At 43.9% G+C, this 17,025-nt stretch overlaps 1 protein-coding gene across 7 annotated transcripts in view; it reads right to left on the bottom strand.

Annotated features, from left to right (window-relative positions):
• The window catches only part of myo6a (myosin VIa), a 147,433-nt gene that overhangs the window by 7,137 nt on the left and 123,271 nt on the right, over positions 1–17,025 (bottom strand). For all 7 annotated transcript variants that reach the window (XM_031751531.2, XM_039598786.1, XM_039598788.1 and 4 more), the window contains 2 exons: positions 12,917–13,048; positions 6,120–6,338 (listed from right to left, as the gene is read on the bottom strand). In XM_031751531.2, coding sequence (XP_031607391.1) covers positions 6,120–6,338; positions 12,917–13,048 — 351 coding nt within the window. The remainder of the gene's footprint in view (positions 1–6,119; positions 6,339–12,916; positions 13,049–17,025) is intronic.

Genomic DNA, 17,025 nt, shown 5'->3' with positions numbered 1-17,025 from the left:
GCTGCCCAACTTTCACCACGCTCATATTTATAATTATACGGTTCTTGGAGTGAGTGCATACACTCATGAAGTTTTTAGTAACTTCAGGTCACTGCAACAAGCCCAGGTACAGTTTACCGACGGATGCGTACAGGACCTTGAAATGCACCGTGTAAAACACAAGACCATCGTCATGCGAACAAAGGTAAGTTTACCAGTCTCACAAATGGTCTTCATAAATACACATTCGTTAACCGTTTATTAATAGGACCTTTGAGCTCACGGTAATTAATTTGTAGTGAAAAGAATATCTGGTACGCATTACAGAAATGTAGCAGTGACAATAATATTGTATGCTGTAATCGTACTGGGCAATTAGTGATACAAAATCTATATCCTGTGAATAAAAGTATATGTTTTCAGCGCATATATAAGACGTATTAACTACTACAAAACACTTACCTTTGTGGAAATGCTTGGAGCAGACTAACGTGAGCTGGAGTGTATTCGAACGTTATATTAGGTCTTCTGATAGCGGCAATCCAGGCCATCCGTCGCCTCTTCGTGACTTCGGAGACATGGCTTGGACAATTTCTTTTCCACGCGGAACCGATAAAACCAATCGCATTTCCGTCGGCTTCACGCGCGGCTGTCGTTCGTCCGGCTTGTGCAGTTAATAATACAACAGTTTCTTGCCATTTTTGTGTCTTTTATCGCTGTGTAACTGATTTCAATTGAAAGCCTGTGCCCGCTAGTACCTCTTGCCACGAGTTCCCAGAATCCTTTGCGGTTTTACCCCTGAATGACGTCACATTTTCAATCTCTATTCACCACTCATCCAACGTGTGAAACCTGCTGTGAGGACAATTAAAGTGTGGCCAGAGGGGACAGACGCGGTGCTCCAGGACAGATTTAAAAACACAGACTGGAATATGTTCACCCACACAGACCTGGACCAGTACGCCTCATCTGTACTGGATTACATCTCCGAAACCACAGACAGTGTCACCACCCAGAAACGGATCACCATGTACCCCAACCAGAAGCCTTGGATGAACCGGGATGTTCGTCTCCTCCTGAAGGCCCGCAACAACGCCTTTAGGTCTGGAGATGCACACGCCTAACAGTACAGCCAGGGCTAATCTAAAGAAGGGCATCAAAAAAGCCAAACACCATTACAAAAAGAAGGTAGAAGAACACTTCTCCAACTCCAACCCCCGACGCATGTGGCAAGGACTCCAGACCATTACAGACTACAGGACCACCAAACCCTCCCCCACATCCTCTGATGCCTCCTTCCTCAACGAGCTCAACAACTTTTATGCTCGTTTTGAGCGAGGGAACCCCACAACCACAACCATAACAGACATGACGCCAGACCACCAACCTCTGACTCTCTCCCCCACCGATGTAGGAGCGGTGCTGAGCAGGATCAATGTCCACAAGGCTGCAGGTCCTGATGGTATCCCAGGCGTGTTCTCAGAGCGTGTTCTGGGGAGCTTGCAGGAGTGCTCACAGACATATTCAACCTGTCCTGGCCCACGCTGTGGTACCGGCCTGCTTCAAATCCACCTCCATCGTCCCGATACCCAAAAACTCCAACCCATCTAGCCTCAATGACTACCGCCCAGTAGCCCTCACCCCCATCATCACTAAGTGCTTAGAGCAGCTGGTCTTAGCACACTTCAAATCCTGTCTCCCCCACCCTGGACCCCCACCAATTTGCATACCGCCAGAACAGGAGCACAGAGGATGCAGTCTCCATCGCACTGCACTCTGTCCTCTCACACCTGGACAACAACAACACCTACGCCAGAATGCTGTTTATAGACTTCAGTTCAGCATTCAACACAATCCACCCTCACAACTCATCAGGAAACTGACAGACCTGGGCATCAGTTCCCTCATCTGCAAATGGTTACTGGACTTCCTGACCAACCGCCCCCAACATGTCCGACTGGATAACCGCTGCTCATCAACAATCACAATGAACACCGGTGTACCACAGGGCTGTGTGATGAGCCCTTTCCTCTACTCCCTCTTCACCCACGACTGCAGACCTGCTGATGGTTCCAACACCATCATTAAGTTTGCAGATGACACCACGGTGATTGGCCTCATCAGTGACAACGATGAGGCCGCTACAGGAGGAGGTGGATCGTCTGGCTGAGTGGTGCGACACAAACAACCTGCTGCTTAACACCGAGAAGACTAAGGAGCTCATCGTGGACTACAGGAGGAATGCTGACCCACATCCACCCATCCACATTAAGGGGATGGCTGTGGAGCGTGTGAGCAGCTTCAAGTTCCTGGGAGTCCACATCTCCGAGGATCTCATCTGGACGACCAACTGCTCCAAGCTGGTCAAGAAGGCTCACCGGCGCCTCTTCTTCTTGAGGACTCTGAGGAAGAACCACCTGTCCTCAGACATCCTGGTGAACTTCTATCGCTGCACCATCGAGAGCATCCTGACCAACTGTATAACAGTCTGGTACGGGAACTGCTCTGCCTCGGACCGGAAGGCGTTGCAGAGGGTCGTGAAAACTGCCCAGCGCATCGCCGGAGCACCACTTCCTGCCATAAAGGACATCTACAGGAAGCGGTGTCTGAAAAGGGCTGGGAAAATCATCAGAGACCCCAGTCACCCATCACATAGACTCTTCACCCTCCTGCCCTCTGGGAGGCGCTAGAGGAGCCTCCGGACTAAGACCACCAGGTACCGGAACAGCTTCTTCCCCACAGCTGTCAGACTCCTGAACTCTGCCTCCTGACATCTGATCCACGTTAAACTCATGGACTGAACATACACACACCCACAACCACTAGCACTTTACCACTACTGTATAGTTCTGTGTAGATAATCATTCTGTACATACGATAATTTTTAATCCCACAACTGTTTATAACTTACATAGTTCACATTCTGTATAACTGTATATCTCAGATCTCTGTATAGTTTTTATTTCATATTTATATCCTGTTCATAGCCTGTACATAGCTTGTACTCACTACAGCCTGTACATACTTATAGTTATAGAATATTCATAACATACTTCACACTGTGTACATTATAACATACCATAATAGACCCATTTCTGTAATATACTTACACATCTCTATTATTGCTAATTTATATTGTAATATATCTATATCACGACTAAAGCACTTTCTGGATGGATGCAAACTGCATTTCGTTGCCCTGTACCTGTGACATGTGCAATGACAATAAAGTTGAATTCTATTCTATTCTATTCTATTAGTCGACTAATCGCAAAAATAATCGGTGACTAGTCGACTATCAAAATAATCGTTTGTGGCAGCCCTAGTCTAAAGGAAGGGCCCCTCAAGGAGACAAATGCTAATACAGAGCATATTTATACTCAATTTCAGCTCTTTTAGCAGACCAAACATTCCCAATTATTACAAATACACCTCTGTAATACTAAAACACTATACAGCAGTACAACACTGAAAATTAAAAACCAACAACCACCATTTTATGGGCAGAAACATTGAAAACATAAATTACGTGTTTAGGCTAACTAAACCCTCTTCAGGTATACTGAAGAGCACCCTAAAAGGCCAATATTTGATCATTCAAGAGTCTTTTGACCTGTCAGTCATGCAAAGCTGTTCTACAAGAGTATCAGAATGAAAATGGCCCTGAATGAGCATAATACTGCCTCTTAATATCTGAAATCACAGTGTTCACAGGCCCACTTTAACAGTCTGAATTAAATCTGTGGCCCTAGAAGCATACAATGCATTTATTCCACCAAACATATTCAATGCTTGCAATTTACATTCAGTGTGTATCTGCAGCTGTTAAGGCAATAACAAGTTGCAGCAGTGTGCTATCTGAGTGTCATATGAGGCAGTTACTCACCCACATACTGACGCCGTCTGAACACAGCAGCTGTAAAACACCAGCTATTTCCCTACGATATGACCTTTCTGAGACTGACGACCTCACAGTGTTCAAATCACACATCGTGCACAGCCGTGACTCGCTTTCATAAAACCTCAAACCCACAGACGAGTGCAGTCCTCAGAGCCAAATTAAAGTTGAGAAAAATGCTGCTAGGAGTTGTGATGTTTGAACTCATCAGCACACATATGCTCAGACAGGTGGGTGAACAAAACAAACGCTTCGTTTTTTCCTTCTTTACTGTTGTTGTACTCGTCATTTGGTACAATCTGCGATTTTACAGCTTGTTCTGACACAAACACTCACTCAGGCGCTTTCATTTAATTTGGCAAATTGTGGGAGGATGCAGCAGCATTTGTGGATATCTGTTATAATCAATAGAATACAAATATTACACTTTGCTCTGACAAATGCTGGAGTTTCAAACCTTTTTTCTTTAATGTAACTGGAAAAAGATTCCAGATTGTTTTTCTTTGAAGTGCTCTGTATGGAGGACAATTAAAGAGATCCCAGGCACACTTTTAACAATTCAAATGCCCTTTATCCTCAGTTAAACATTTACTTTCATAAAATCCCAGATGAGGGTTTTTTTGTTCTCTTTTAGACACGGGAATTAAAGAGCAGCATATCAGGCCAATCAAAGGATTAAAAAGAAAAATGTAAGTAAAAACTGAATATTATCGACAAGAGAAACTGTTTCTGAGGAAAAAATTTACTCGGCAAAAAATACAGGACATTTATGAAAGGCACATATTCAGGAGGCTTGCAGCTGGATAGCATAGTGGTAAGACTACACGGCTTTGGAAAGGGATTCGCAAGTTCGATTCCCACCTGGGGGCGCCTGTATCCAGTAAGGGTCCTAGGCTAGACCCTCTCTACAGACTAATATGAAATATGCTAAATATGAAGTGAAGTGTTGAGGAACATTGACGGCGAAACAAGTAGTGTTCCAACATTTGGAGTATCCAGAATTCAAAATCCTGCTCCTCACATACAAGGTCTTGAATAATCAGGCCCCATCTTATCTTAATGACCTTGTAGTACCATATCAGCACTTCACTCTCACACTGCAGGCTTACTTGTTGTTCCTAGAGTATTTAAAAGTAGAATGGGAGGCAGAGCCTTCAGTTTTCAGGCCCCTCTTCTGTGGAACCAGCTTCCAGTTTGGATTCATTAGACAGACACTATCTCTACTTTTAAGATTAGCCTTCAAACTTTCCTTTTTGCTAAAGCATATAGTTAGGGCTGGATCAGCTGACCCTGAATCCTCCCTTAGTAACTCTGGATAGGTGTAGGCTGCTGGGGGATTCCCATGATGCACTGGGTGTTTCTTCTTCACTCCCTATGTGTTAATAGACTTCTCTGCATTAAATCATTCTTGTTATTAATCTCTTAATCCTGTTAAAAGGGAGTTTTTCCTTCCCACTGTCACCAAAGTGCTTGCTTATAGGGGGTCATATGATTGTTGGGTTTTTCTCTGTATGTGTTATTGTAGGGTCTACCTTATAATATAAAGTGCCTTGAGAGGACTGTTGTTGTGATTTGGCGCTGTATAAATTAAATTAAATTGAATTGAACTGAATAAAGTCATGTAGAATGAAAACTGCAGCACATTGCTCTAATGTTCTGATAAAAGCTGACGTGATATTTCTGGCATTCTCGAAGAAGAGTTCGTCAAATCGCGGTCGATGATTCATCGCACGGGACTCCTAAAAATAAAAGCCTCCGCGTCTCTACGGAGAACGACCTGACGGTGCATTATGACTCGAATATAATCAATCGGCTGCACTCGCACAAAGTCAAAGTCTTGAACATTGATTAAGCTCAAACAGCGAAGTGCTTCTTCTGATTTCATTTCTTTCTGTGGCTGTCACAGAATCAACTCATCGATTTTCCTCTCCACATCCATCCTTTCTTGTTTTTTCTTCTACTCTTTAACTGCTTGTTTCCTTATGCCTGTCACTCACTCTGTCATACTGTGATGCAGCCCAATGGGTGGTGTAACTGTGTTTAACTTGGTGTATATATTGTATGTTGTTTCATTTAGTCTGTAGATGGATAGACTCTCAAAGAACAGACCAACCCGGCCACAACATATGTGCGTAGAAATGTTTCCATCACAGGTGAACGTATCACGTAAGGTAAAAACAGAGATTTATTTCCATGCTCATGCTCAGTCTTTGCCTCCCTCAGATATCTGTGTTGTACTGACCTGCCACCAGCAGGATCGGGTGTTTATCGGGATGTAGCTCCATCTGCCTGGCGATCCAGGGTCCGTCGAAGTGCGCATACCACCAGCCCTTCTTCTTGTTCTGGGGGTCCTTGTACTGGTCGCTCGGCCGGATGAACGGGATGCGGAAGTAGCGCTGCTGCCGGTTCATCGCCACCTCGTACTGCCGGGCCGGTATAGGTGGGGCTGGGTTCTGCTGGGCTGTTGATTGGACGCAGAGGGGGAAAAAAAAAGTTAGGAGTCTTTCATAAATCAGAGACCATGTTTACATGCAGCAGCCTGGGAAGCGGTTATGGGAAATGTAGTTTATATGTCCTGTTTCCTGTTTATCAACCTGTGCATTAACTTATGAAGAAGAGTGAAGACAGAGTTCTTTGCAGACTAAAGACAGACAAAAACATGTTTTTTTTTTAATAGTTTTCTACTTGGAGACGAGGGTAAGAATTTCAACAAACCACACTAAGGCTCAGAGGATGTTTAAAACTTTAGTTTTTTGCTTAATGACATGAAAGAAAAGGCTCAGCTCGTCCTTTATCGCAGCAGGGTTTGTTTTTATCTGAACTTACTAATTCTACAAAATGTTTACAGCTCGTTTCAGTGTTTTAGCTAAAAGCTGCTCAGCCTCGTTAATTATGTAAGAGAAACAATAGTGAGTTGCAGTGAGCATACAGACATTAACAACAGCTGCCTGAGCACAAATTACATCTGACATTAATCCCAAACTGGACAGTTTAAAGGAATATTCTTGCATTTTTTTCAGTAGCACCCCAAACAGCAGCGACCGCTTAGTTTAGAAAAACTGGAAAAGAGAGGCTGATTCTGGTAAATCATATCTACCTTCAACCTCCTGTGAATGCCAGTAAATACAGTTTTACATACATTTAATCTGACTATAATTTAAGGTGTTTTAAAGGCACATCTAATTAAAGCTGTAGGGGTGTCATTGGTAGATCGTAACCTTTAACTTTGTGCTTTTTTCTACAAGAAGATCTGGTTACAGGATGCAGCTTCGTGTTTACCAGCTGACATGAAAGTCTTTAAAGTTAAACTTACATATACCAAATCTGCAATTACAATGCGAGTGAATAAAAAAGGCTTGACATGTGTTGAGTTTAACTGATCTTGTTCTTGACATCAACACAGCCCTGTAAGGCAGAGGCTGCTTGACCTCCGTCAGTCGTCTCCTAAACGATGGGAATCTCAACACAGGAAGTTCAGACAAAAAGTAAAATCTCTTTTTCCAGCAGTCATCTCCATCAGTGCACTGAGTCGTCATTGAAATGCATGTAGAGTCTGACAGGCCTGCACACTTTTTGGATGAAACAAATCCAAAAGGTTTGTCTGCTGTTTGTGAGGACAGCGACCAGCATAAACTCAGGACGGGCTCATATCTGATTGTTGCTTTTGGCTCTCATGCTTAAATTTTACACTGCGCTTGTCTACGAGTCACATCGATGCACGCTGCTGAGCCTGCTAAACCTGCTGTTGGACACAAACGCCTTCAGTGCAGAGAAGTATTTTACTGCTATAATCACAAACATGACTGTAAAGAGTAATGCTCGTTTACCCCTTTGAAACAGCCCATTAGGATGTCTCCGTTTTGTTTAATTTGTTCAAATATATGTTCGGTTCCATCGTTGTAATCTTTAAATAATAGCTCCAACACTCGTCTGTCATTGATGATTTAAGTGACATTTAACTGCCAGCAGGCATTACTTGTCTCTGCAGCATTAATCTGGGTGGTCTTTATGCAGTTTTTAAGCTTTTTTTTTCACTTCCAAAGGAAACAAACAGAATTCAGGTTGTGTTGCTCAAAGCATTAAAAAACAAACAAACAACCAAAACAAAATAAAAAGACCTTAAACTTCTGACCATGAACCTTCTACAGAAATGCTGCTTTATATCTACAGCTGTTAATACACAGGTCAAGGCTCAGGAACATGACTAAACACAGAATCTCAATCAGCACAACCTGGTCAAATGTTTGATCTCCTTTTCATATTTCCCATTAACCCACAGCATGTAAACATGAAACCCCATCTGCTGAACTCCCATCAGGTGTGAACAAAGAGCCCATTCCCTGGTCTCCATGTTTAAGTGCAGTCAGTGAGTCCTGCTGTTAGAGCTGAGGAGGAGGAGGAGGGTTAGAGATCACAGCAGTGCTGGTGGAAGAGCGGGAAAATCAGCGAGACGTGAAGCAGATGCCAGATGTTTACGAAGGGGTTTGCACACTTGTGAGAAACATTTAAAAAACAATTTGCATCTTTCTAAAAAGTGGAGTGTAAAGTAATACTCTACAGAGATTGAAGAAGCTTCTCTACGTGATAAAGGACGTTTAATCTGCAGAAAATCACATTTCAGAAAGAAACTCACAAAATAAAATCTAGTTTTCGATTCACGTCAGCTCGTGTTGATATAAATTGCCTTTTTGTTCCATTTCTCAAGCTGACAAATGGAAGAAAAAGGCAGCGTGTTATTTTAAAACTGGTTTCAGGACTTAAACATGTTTAGGCCTGTTTGGTTTTGTTTTTTTGCAGCGTTTCAAAAAAAAGTGAGAAAACCATCTTCTACAAAGCAACACTTTGTTTAGCCGTCACCTACAAACCACCTCAGAAACCAAGAAAACAAACTTCACCTCCAGGCATCAGCAAACTTCAAAAGAAAAACGCCAAAAAAGAGGAGGAAAAAAAATCAGCTTTCTTTGTTTAGAAGAAGCAGCAGAAATGGAGGTTTATCCTTCAGAGAGGTACTTGTGCTGAACTCCCTGCTGCATTCACTCGGCCTGTTGATTACTGTTTGTCGTATTTTAGTACCCGAGGTGACTCAACGAGGGGTTGAGAGGAGGGTTCAGGTTTCAAGGCTGACGAATGCACAGGATAGCACTGACAAAGAGCGGCTACTGGTTTCTGTGGATGAATTTCTGCACGCCGCCGTGTACCACGTATGAATGAACAAACTGATGAGTGACCCGAGTCTCCATCTGCCTTTGGAATCATCAGAGTACGGTAGCTGATGTGTTCCTCCAGATGTCTTCACTGGGAGCAGCTCTGGAACGTTACAGTGAGAATGAGTCCTCATCATCCCTGGACGACATTGTTGATCTGCCTCCATCTGGGCCTAACCCGGCTTACCCACATCAGATCCATCTCCTTCAGATTGCCATCACAGCTCCATGATGTTTTGGGCCGACATTCGTTTGTGTTTTCCAGGTGGTGTCCAATTTATGGTGGTAAGCGCACCACGCTCTGGCACTTTGTGATGTTGTAGGGATTGATGTTGTGGTTATGTATTATAACCTCTGTTCTCAGGTTGCACTGCATTGACTTCTAGATGGGTTGGAGTCTCTGAAATGAGCCTGTAATTGTCTAGTTTGGCGCTGTACTGTTCTAGCTGATGAGCCATGATAAGTGACGCTCTTCACTTGGTCAGTGGGCCATCGGTAACTGCAAAGTCCATCTGTGTTGGTTCACTTTGGTTTTGGAGGAGCTGATGTTTGCTGCTGCAGATTTAAACTCTAAGGGCAAAATTCAGCCTGAAAATCCAGATACTTGTTTCAAGACTTTCCACATTTTCTCCTAGTTTATAGAACATACAGTCCAGACGTCAACAGCTTCACTTGGCCAGCTTTAATATTGCTGAAGAGCTTCTTAAATGAGAGAGAAAAAAAAAAAAAACTCAGCAGGAACAAGCAATAAAACATGTTTTGGTTTCCTCTGGCTGACCTGACCTTTTTTTTCCAGTGTTTTTGAGTTCAAGTCTTGATGACTTGATCTACCTGATCTTTAGGGACAATTTCGAATGTACACCCATTAAAATAAACCTCTTTGGCCACTCAGAGTTCAAGCTCTCTGTTGTGCCTTGCTCAGCTGAACAGGCTGTCGTGTATCTAAACTCTTCATTAAGTCTGGAGTGAGGGGAGTGAGCCATCTGCTTCACTGATGACTTCTTTTACTATGTTTCTCTTCCGATCAGCCGGCGTGGCGGCCTTTTCCTCCCGTCACAGCGCAGTAAACAGGATGCTATCATCCCTCGCCAAACAGAAGCCAACTACCCTGAAAACCCAGAAAGCCTTCTGTCCTCCTCTCCCTCCCCTCTTCCTTGAGAAGTCCTTTCTGTAGGAGTATCAATAACAGCAGCCTAAAGAGCTCGCAGGAATGTCCTCCACTCTTTATCAAATCGTTATGGCTGTCGGGCAGGCGAGAGCTGGCACCAGCACGCTGCTCGTAAAGACAAAATGGTGCTTTAAAAAAAAAAAAAGAAGAAGCCCAAATAATGTCTCAATACAGGCAGCAGTTGCTACGGAAACCCATCCACCATCTTTTTCCTACTCCTACTACAGAAAAAAGTAAGTTTACTAGCGAAAGCACAAGCCTGAGGCCAGCAGTGATCCCAGGGCTGAGCAGGTGGGGAGGAAGGGGTCAGTAATGGCAGCGGGGGGTTAAGTAGCATTACACACTAGAGGACCACTTACATGCTGGTTTCACAGGTGGTGCATGATCTGAAAGTAAACATGCCAGGTTACACGTACACACACACACACACACAGGAAGTGATGCAACACTGACACTTTATGATATGAGTGATGAATGAGAACATGAGAATGAAGACATGAACACTGGCGGTATCAGACGGCAGCGCGCTTCGACATCATGTCTCAGTCAGGTGTTAGTGAGGCGTGTTCAGCAGCGGCAACGAGAAAAAAGGGCGACACGGTGGAACGGAGAGTCTGAGACACGTAACTAAACATAAATATGCGACTCATCAAATCTAAAACCTTTGGGGGCTTTAAATCAGTGTCTGCATTGCATCTGCTCCGTAACCTGTTGCACATCACATCGATGCAGAGCACGAGAAGATGTACTGGCACATTTGTCCTGCCGTTTACTCCGGTTTTAGAATGAACCAGCAGAGAGTACCAACATGATAGAAACCCCATCGCCTGGCGACAGGCAGCAGGCTTTTATACAGAATATATCTGAAGCTCTACGCAAGCATAAATCATCACGATGGTTCTGTCGACACTCTGGTGCAACACAGTGGTGCAGGACCGTCTCTTGTTCAGTGACGTGGTTGATGAAAGCTGACACATGTGGTGCTAATAAGTGTGGATGTTAGACAGAAAACCAGAGAGGGGGTCGCTCACGGCAAAGACCCTGGGAGTGATTTGGGGATTGGACATTATAAATACATGTCATCACCTTCACACATGGAGCCACAGCCACCGTTAAAGCCGGATCTTCTGACGGCTGCGCATGTCACACGTCTGGAATCGAAGCAGCAGCAGGACAAAAGCTGCGACTCTCACATGGAGGATGAGGGATAAAAGAGAGTGTGTGTGTGGGGGGGCTCGTGGACCAATCTGTAGTCTGAGCAGAGCACACAATAGACAGCTCTGAATAAGAGCTCTTTGTCGTCATGACAACTCAACGTGTGGCACAAGGAAATGAGGCGATGGCGGCGGAGAGGTGAGAGACGGAGTCCATTTGCTCGCCGTGTCGCTGACTGACGATCACGGCGAGCCGTCAGCGACCCCGACAGACCGAAGTGCTCGTCTTTATAAAGTCTGGCATTCAAATGAAGGCATTGATTAGTCAGAGTCGGGCACGGTGAATCAGTTTCAGATTTTGGAGACTTCAGAGGTTTAAAATCAGAGGACCTCATTTATACATGTGCACAAACCAAATCCGTCTCACCGTTCTGCACAAATCTGAGACTCCTTCACATCCAAACAAAAGTCGACCTGCTACAGACCGTGACACCGAGAGCGTGACATGGTGACGGCCGGCTGCTGACAAATGTTATTAGTGGTAAACACTGAAAAGACATTTTTAATATAAATAAAAAAGAACATTTGAATCATTTTTGGAGCCTTTTATCAAACCGTCGTCACACCTAACTTCCACCCTGTACATAAATTCAATTCAATTCAATTTTATTTATACAGCACCAAATCAGAACAACAGTTGCCTCAAGGTGCTTTATATTGTAAGGTAGACCCTACAATAATACATACAGAGGACAAATCCAACAATCATATGACCCCCTATGAGCAAGCACTTTGGCAACAATGGGAAGGAAAAACTCCCTTTTAAGAGGAAGAAACCTCGAGCAGAACCAGGCTCAGGGACAGAAGGGCGGTTACTGTAGAGCATCTTCACTGCTGACACAGTTTGAGGTAAACGTGTTTCTTTGTGTGAAATGGCACTGTAGACTTTAACAGCGAGCACATGCCTGTTGATTTAGAAAGACTCCCTTCCACACACACAGCAGTAATAATAATACTGCGCAGTGCACGTTTTAATGGCTCCTGAGGTAACGTCGTGTGCTCGGGTCTAAGAACGATCCATGAATGAGGCCTGATGTGTCTCAGCCAGCTTTAAACGAGAAGGGTGAAAAGGGAAATAAAAATCTACACACCAACACTGAGACCAGCACGTATGTGACCTCTGACCTGCAGGCTGTTCAAGGCTCAGTGTGTTTCTCTTGTTCTGTAAAGCTTCGGGTTGTTTCCTTTTTTCAAGTGTAAGTTTAAACATAAGAGAGAAAGATTAAATGGATGAGAGACCTTTGTGGCCCCAAGGTTATACAAAAGGAGTTACAAGTGTTCAAAAAACGTTTTTGAGGTACTCTTGAGCAAAACATTCAATGTCAAACTGCAAACGAGAGAGCTGTTTTTGTACCGAGTGCATGAAAAATGCAGAAAGAGTTTCACTCGCTGTGGGAAAAACACACAAAGAGAGACATCTCCAGAGGAATAAACGCTGCGGCGCACGTCATACCGTAGTCGGTGACAGATTTCGGTGCTCGCTGCTGTGTCTCGGTGTTCCTCTTCTTGTTCTTTGACTTCCAGGCGTGGTAAACTTTAAGCCGGCGGTGGAACTCCTCTCTGCAGGCGGCCAGCAGCTCGATGTCTGGAAGAGACAGGATCAGAAAATCAGGCAGAAGAAATACTGACAGCGTTACTGCAACTGAATTTCAGAGACGTATATCGATTTCAAAACTGGAGAACCTGAAAGAACCGAGAACGTGGACGAATCTGTGTAAAAGTCATATTCAAACACAGAACGACCCCGTCGTTGTGGGAAAAGCAGTGCTGTCCTTCCGATTTCATCAACTCCACCATTATATTTAATAATAGTTAATAATAACATGCACTGAAAGCTCTGGTGATAATTACATATTGAAAGTGGGCTGGTTCTTGTGCACCACTTTTCTACTCTGAGCACTCAAACTTTACACAACTAACCTCACTCACGGTTTCACACAAGCACTTTTTTCGCTGCTCTTTTTATTTAGGTGCTTTCTAGCTGACATTCAAACACATTCATACTCTGATGCATCGGAGACCAATTTGGGGTTGGTATCTTGTCCAGGGATGTTTGGCATGCAGACTGGAGCAGACAGGGATTGAATCAACAACCTTCTGATTAGTGCTGGCTGCACATCTTCCTCCAATCAGCCACTGAGTCATCAGGTTTGAGTTCAAGTTGGCGTTAAAATCCGAGCTCTGTGCTTACCTAAGTGGGGAAACCATTTCTTCACTGAGCTGGCTTTCACTGTTTCTCTCATGTTGAAACACCAAAGAGGGCGAACAGAAACTGAAGCAGCACACGGCTGACCGATTCACTGGTTCAGACCTTTTCTGTGGATGTCAGACATCCCATCAACCGGGCTTAACTTCTTACTGCATAAACACAGAGGCTGCAGTGGACCAGGTGCTGGGAATCCATATTAAACAGAGGTTACCTGACATTAAACTCCCTCATTCATGTTTTCTTGAGGCAGCAGACGGTGTTTACCTAGAGGCTGTATCAAATAAAGGGATTACAGCCTTTTAACAGGCAGACACAAGGAAAAGGACGAGTAGCAGTGACCATAAGACGTGGAAGGTCACTGAAATCCGGGCCTTGGATGGCAGACGTGACAGGCCCAGCGACAAGATCGCCCTCAGTGACTCCCCCGCTTGTTTCCTAAGCATTTAGGATGGGAAATTCTCCACAGGGTTAAAGGGCAATCAGGGCCATGCCACTAGTCACCAGCTGTCAGAGAGAAAGCATTGGGTGAAGGTTGGTTTGCTTTATCTGTGGCTGTAGATTTAAATTCTCCAGCCGGGTTTAGGTTACCTGATTGCTAACATTTTGTAAAAACAAATATCCCCTCTCTGTGGGTTTTTATTTACATATATGTTATTTATGAAGTTTTTAGGGTACAATTATACAGCTCTCTATGTCCACAAACCTTTGGCTATAAAATATACAGTTTGTTGACAAAAAAAATCCACATTATTGAACCGTAAAACCTCACATAATTAATACTGGCAGATGTAACAACTTCTGTTGATTCCCCCACACACGGCGCTGATGTTCGTCTCAACATAATCAATGCAGTGCACACGCCCCGAGAGAAGACAGGCGGCAGCATTAAGAACACATTTCATCTGGACGATTCAGATAAATGACTTCAGTAATAAATAAATAAATAAAGGAAATAAAGAAAGAAAAACACACACATTCAATTTATCATCCAGAGTGCGAAGGCTAACAGCGAGCAATGAGATGCATAATGCACACTAAGTGCTTAGGTAACGCCAGCCGAACAAAATACGCTTTGGAGACAGACGAACAAAAAACATCCTCCATTTGTTGAGGCGAGCGGAAACCTATGCAGAATACGCCGAGTGTCAACAGGCCCTCGACGCTGGACATTTTTTATTCTGCTGCTCGTGATGATCCGCAGCTGCGGACGTGATCGCATCAGTATGCGATCCCCTCCTCTGTCTGGGGAGGTGAGCGGCCTGTTAAACGCTGACCGAGTCATTCTATGTGTTTATATGCGGCCGCCCGCAGGCACCAACTCTCAGCACATTCATTTCAGAGAAGCCGGCGGGTGTCGACCCTCCTTGTCCCCGTCCTCCACGCTTCCTGCTGCGTGGATAAGGACAGGTGATCTCTGAGGTTAAACTGAGAAAGAAAGAGAGGAAACAGGTGGATATTCTCCTCTTGGCTGTTTTCTTTAAGTTTAACTTTCTTTTATAAGTGAATCAAAATCAAACCAAGGATGAAAGTTTGTTCAACCACTATCAGAGTCCCCTGATTGGATATTCCACCTCCTGTACGTTGAGATAACAGCTCCAGGGATGAAAGACGTGGTTAGATCTTAGATAAAGCAGGAACTGCTTTATGTATGTATTGATGACAAAAGCTAAAATTTTACAGCCGTCCAACTTAGCAGTAACACCTCAAACAGGGTTCTGAGGCTTATTAGACCACTTTCTTCCTATTGTCCAGCTTCTGGTAGCCTGCTGAAGGGCAAAGCCCAGCACCTATGGCCTCTTTACCCACCAGTTGGTATGGAAGTTGAAGAAAAACTGGAAGCCTATTAAGTCAAATAATTTCTGAATGGGAATGACCGCTTCCAACTAATCCATAAAACGGTATTAAAGATGGGCGTGGCCAAAGTTACATCATCCTCATACTCAGTGGCTAACAACTGATAAATCAGGGATGGGATGTTTTATTCAATATGACCTGAAATCAGTGACTGAGCTCATTAACTCATCAGGAAAGTGGTTACAGGTCGAGTCCAGGGTCAGTTTTCCTATAGACTTCTGGAACAACGTGTTTTGGACGATAAGACCAAATTCACATATTTGCCCAAACACCTGAGACCAGCTGTCAGCACCGTGGTGGAGGGATGATAGTTTGGCCACCTTCGAGTCACTGAGTGGACCATGAACTGTGTATCAAAGTACTCTATAGACACATGAGGCCATCTGTGCCACAGATAAAGCTTGGACCAAACTGGGTCACAGAGAAGGACAATGATCGCAAGCACAGCAGCAAATCTCCAGCAGAACGGCTGAAAAAGCAAAGAATCAAGGTGCCCCAACAGTCCGAAGTCCAGACCTCAACCTGATTGAAACGCTGGTGCAGGACCCTGACAGAACTGGACATAAACAAATCCCTGCAGACCTCAAAGTTCCTCCACAAAGATGTGATAGTATGACTTTTATCCCCACAACATTAAAGGATACAAATTTGGCCTTTTATGGTAGAAGAACTTAAGAAAATTGGTCACATTCCTGCTCTTGTCCTTACAGCTAAACCAGCAAATCAGCCAGAGCAGCAGTTAAAACCAGCAGTTTCGCTGCTATCATTACGTAGTAACTGAAAATATTGCTTTAAAAAAGACCAATATAGACATACTATATCTGTACTTGTTGCCTTTGGGTCTCTTTCCTGTTGCAGTCTGTGCAGGTCCAAACATGAGATCACACTTTTTTTTCCTCTAACATTTTAAAATTATATAACAACAATTCAATAACAGTCAAAATGGCACAAGTAACACATTCTACATATCCTGGATAGGATCATCAGCCGCTTTTTAAATGTCAGTGTAAAGGTTGAGTAGGTTCGACACTCTGATATGTTACAGTGATATCACCTCGTACTGAAATTCTTCTGTCTGACAAAGCAGATGTACCTGCTACAGCTGTGGTATCATCACAATGAGTTTGGCTAAAAGAGTTGTCCTCTGTTCTGCTCGACCGGCAGTTCACTCCCACACAAGAGAAGTGGTCATAAAATGAAGCGGCGTTTACAAAAATAAAATTAAGTGGTGTGGAAAGCGAGCGGTGGCAAACAATTCTGTCAAAGCTGCCCATTTGCTGGAAACAAGAGGAGTGAACTCTTCACTCAGAACAAACAGCCTTTACGACCATTTAGCTATTCTCAGAGCGAGGGTAAAGGAAAGACCATGGGGTTGATAAAAATAACACTGGTTTGTCTTCTTAGGGAGTGTGAATACGATCAGCAATTCCCATCAGTGTGCCTATCATCGCGCCTTTAAAGATCAGATTTCTATCTGAGCCCGCTGATAACGGAAAAAA

This window comes from Oreochromis aureus, linkage group 15 (assembly GCF_013358895.1).
Source record: "Oreochromis aureus strain Israel breed Guangdong linkage group 15, ZZ_aureus, whole genome shotgun sequence".
NCBI classification, from domain to species: domain Eukaryota; kingdom Metazoa; phylum Chordata; class Actinopteri; order Cichliformes; family Cichlidae; genus Oreochromis; species Oreochromis aureus.
This window is presented reverse-complemented; position numbering and strand designations above follow the sequence as displayed.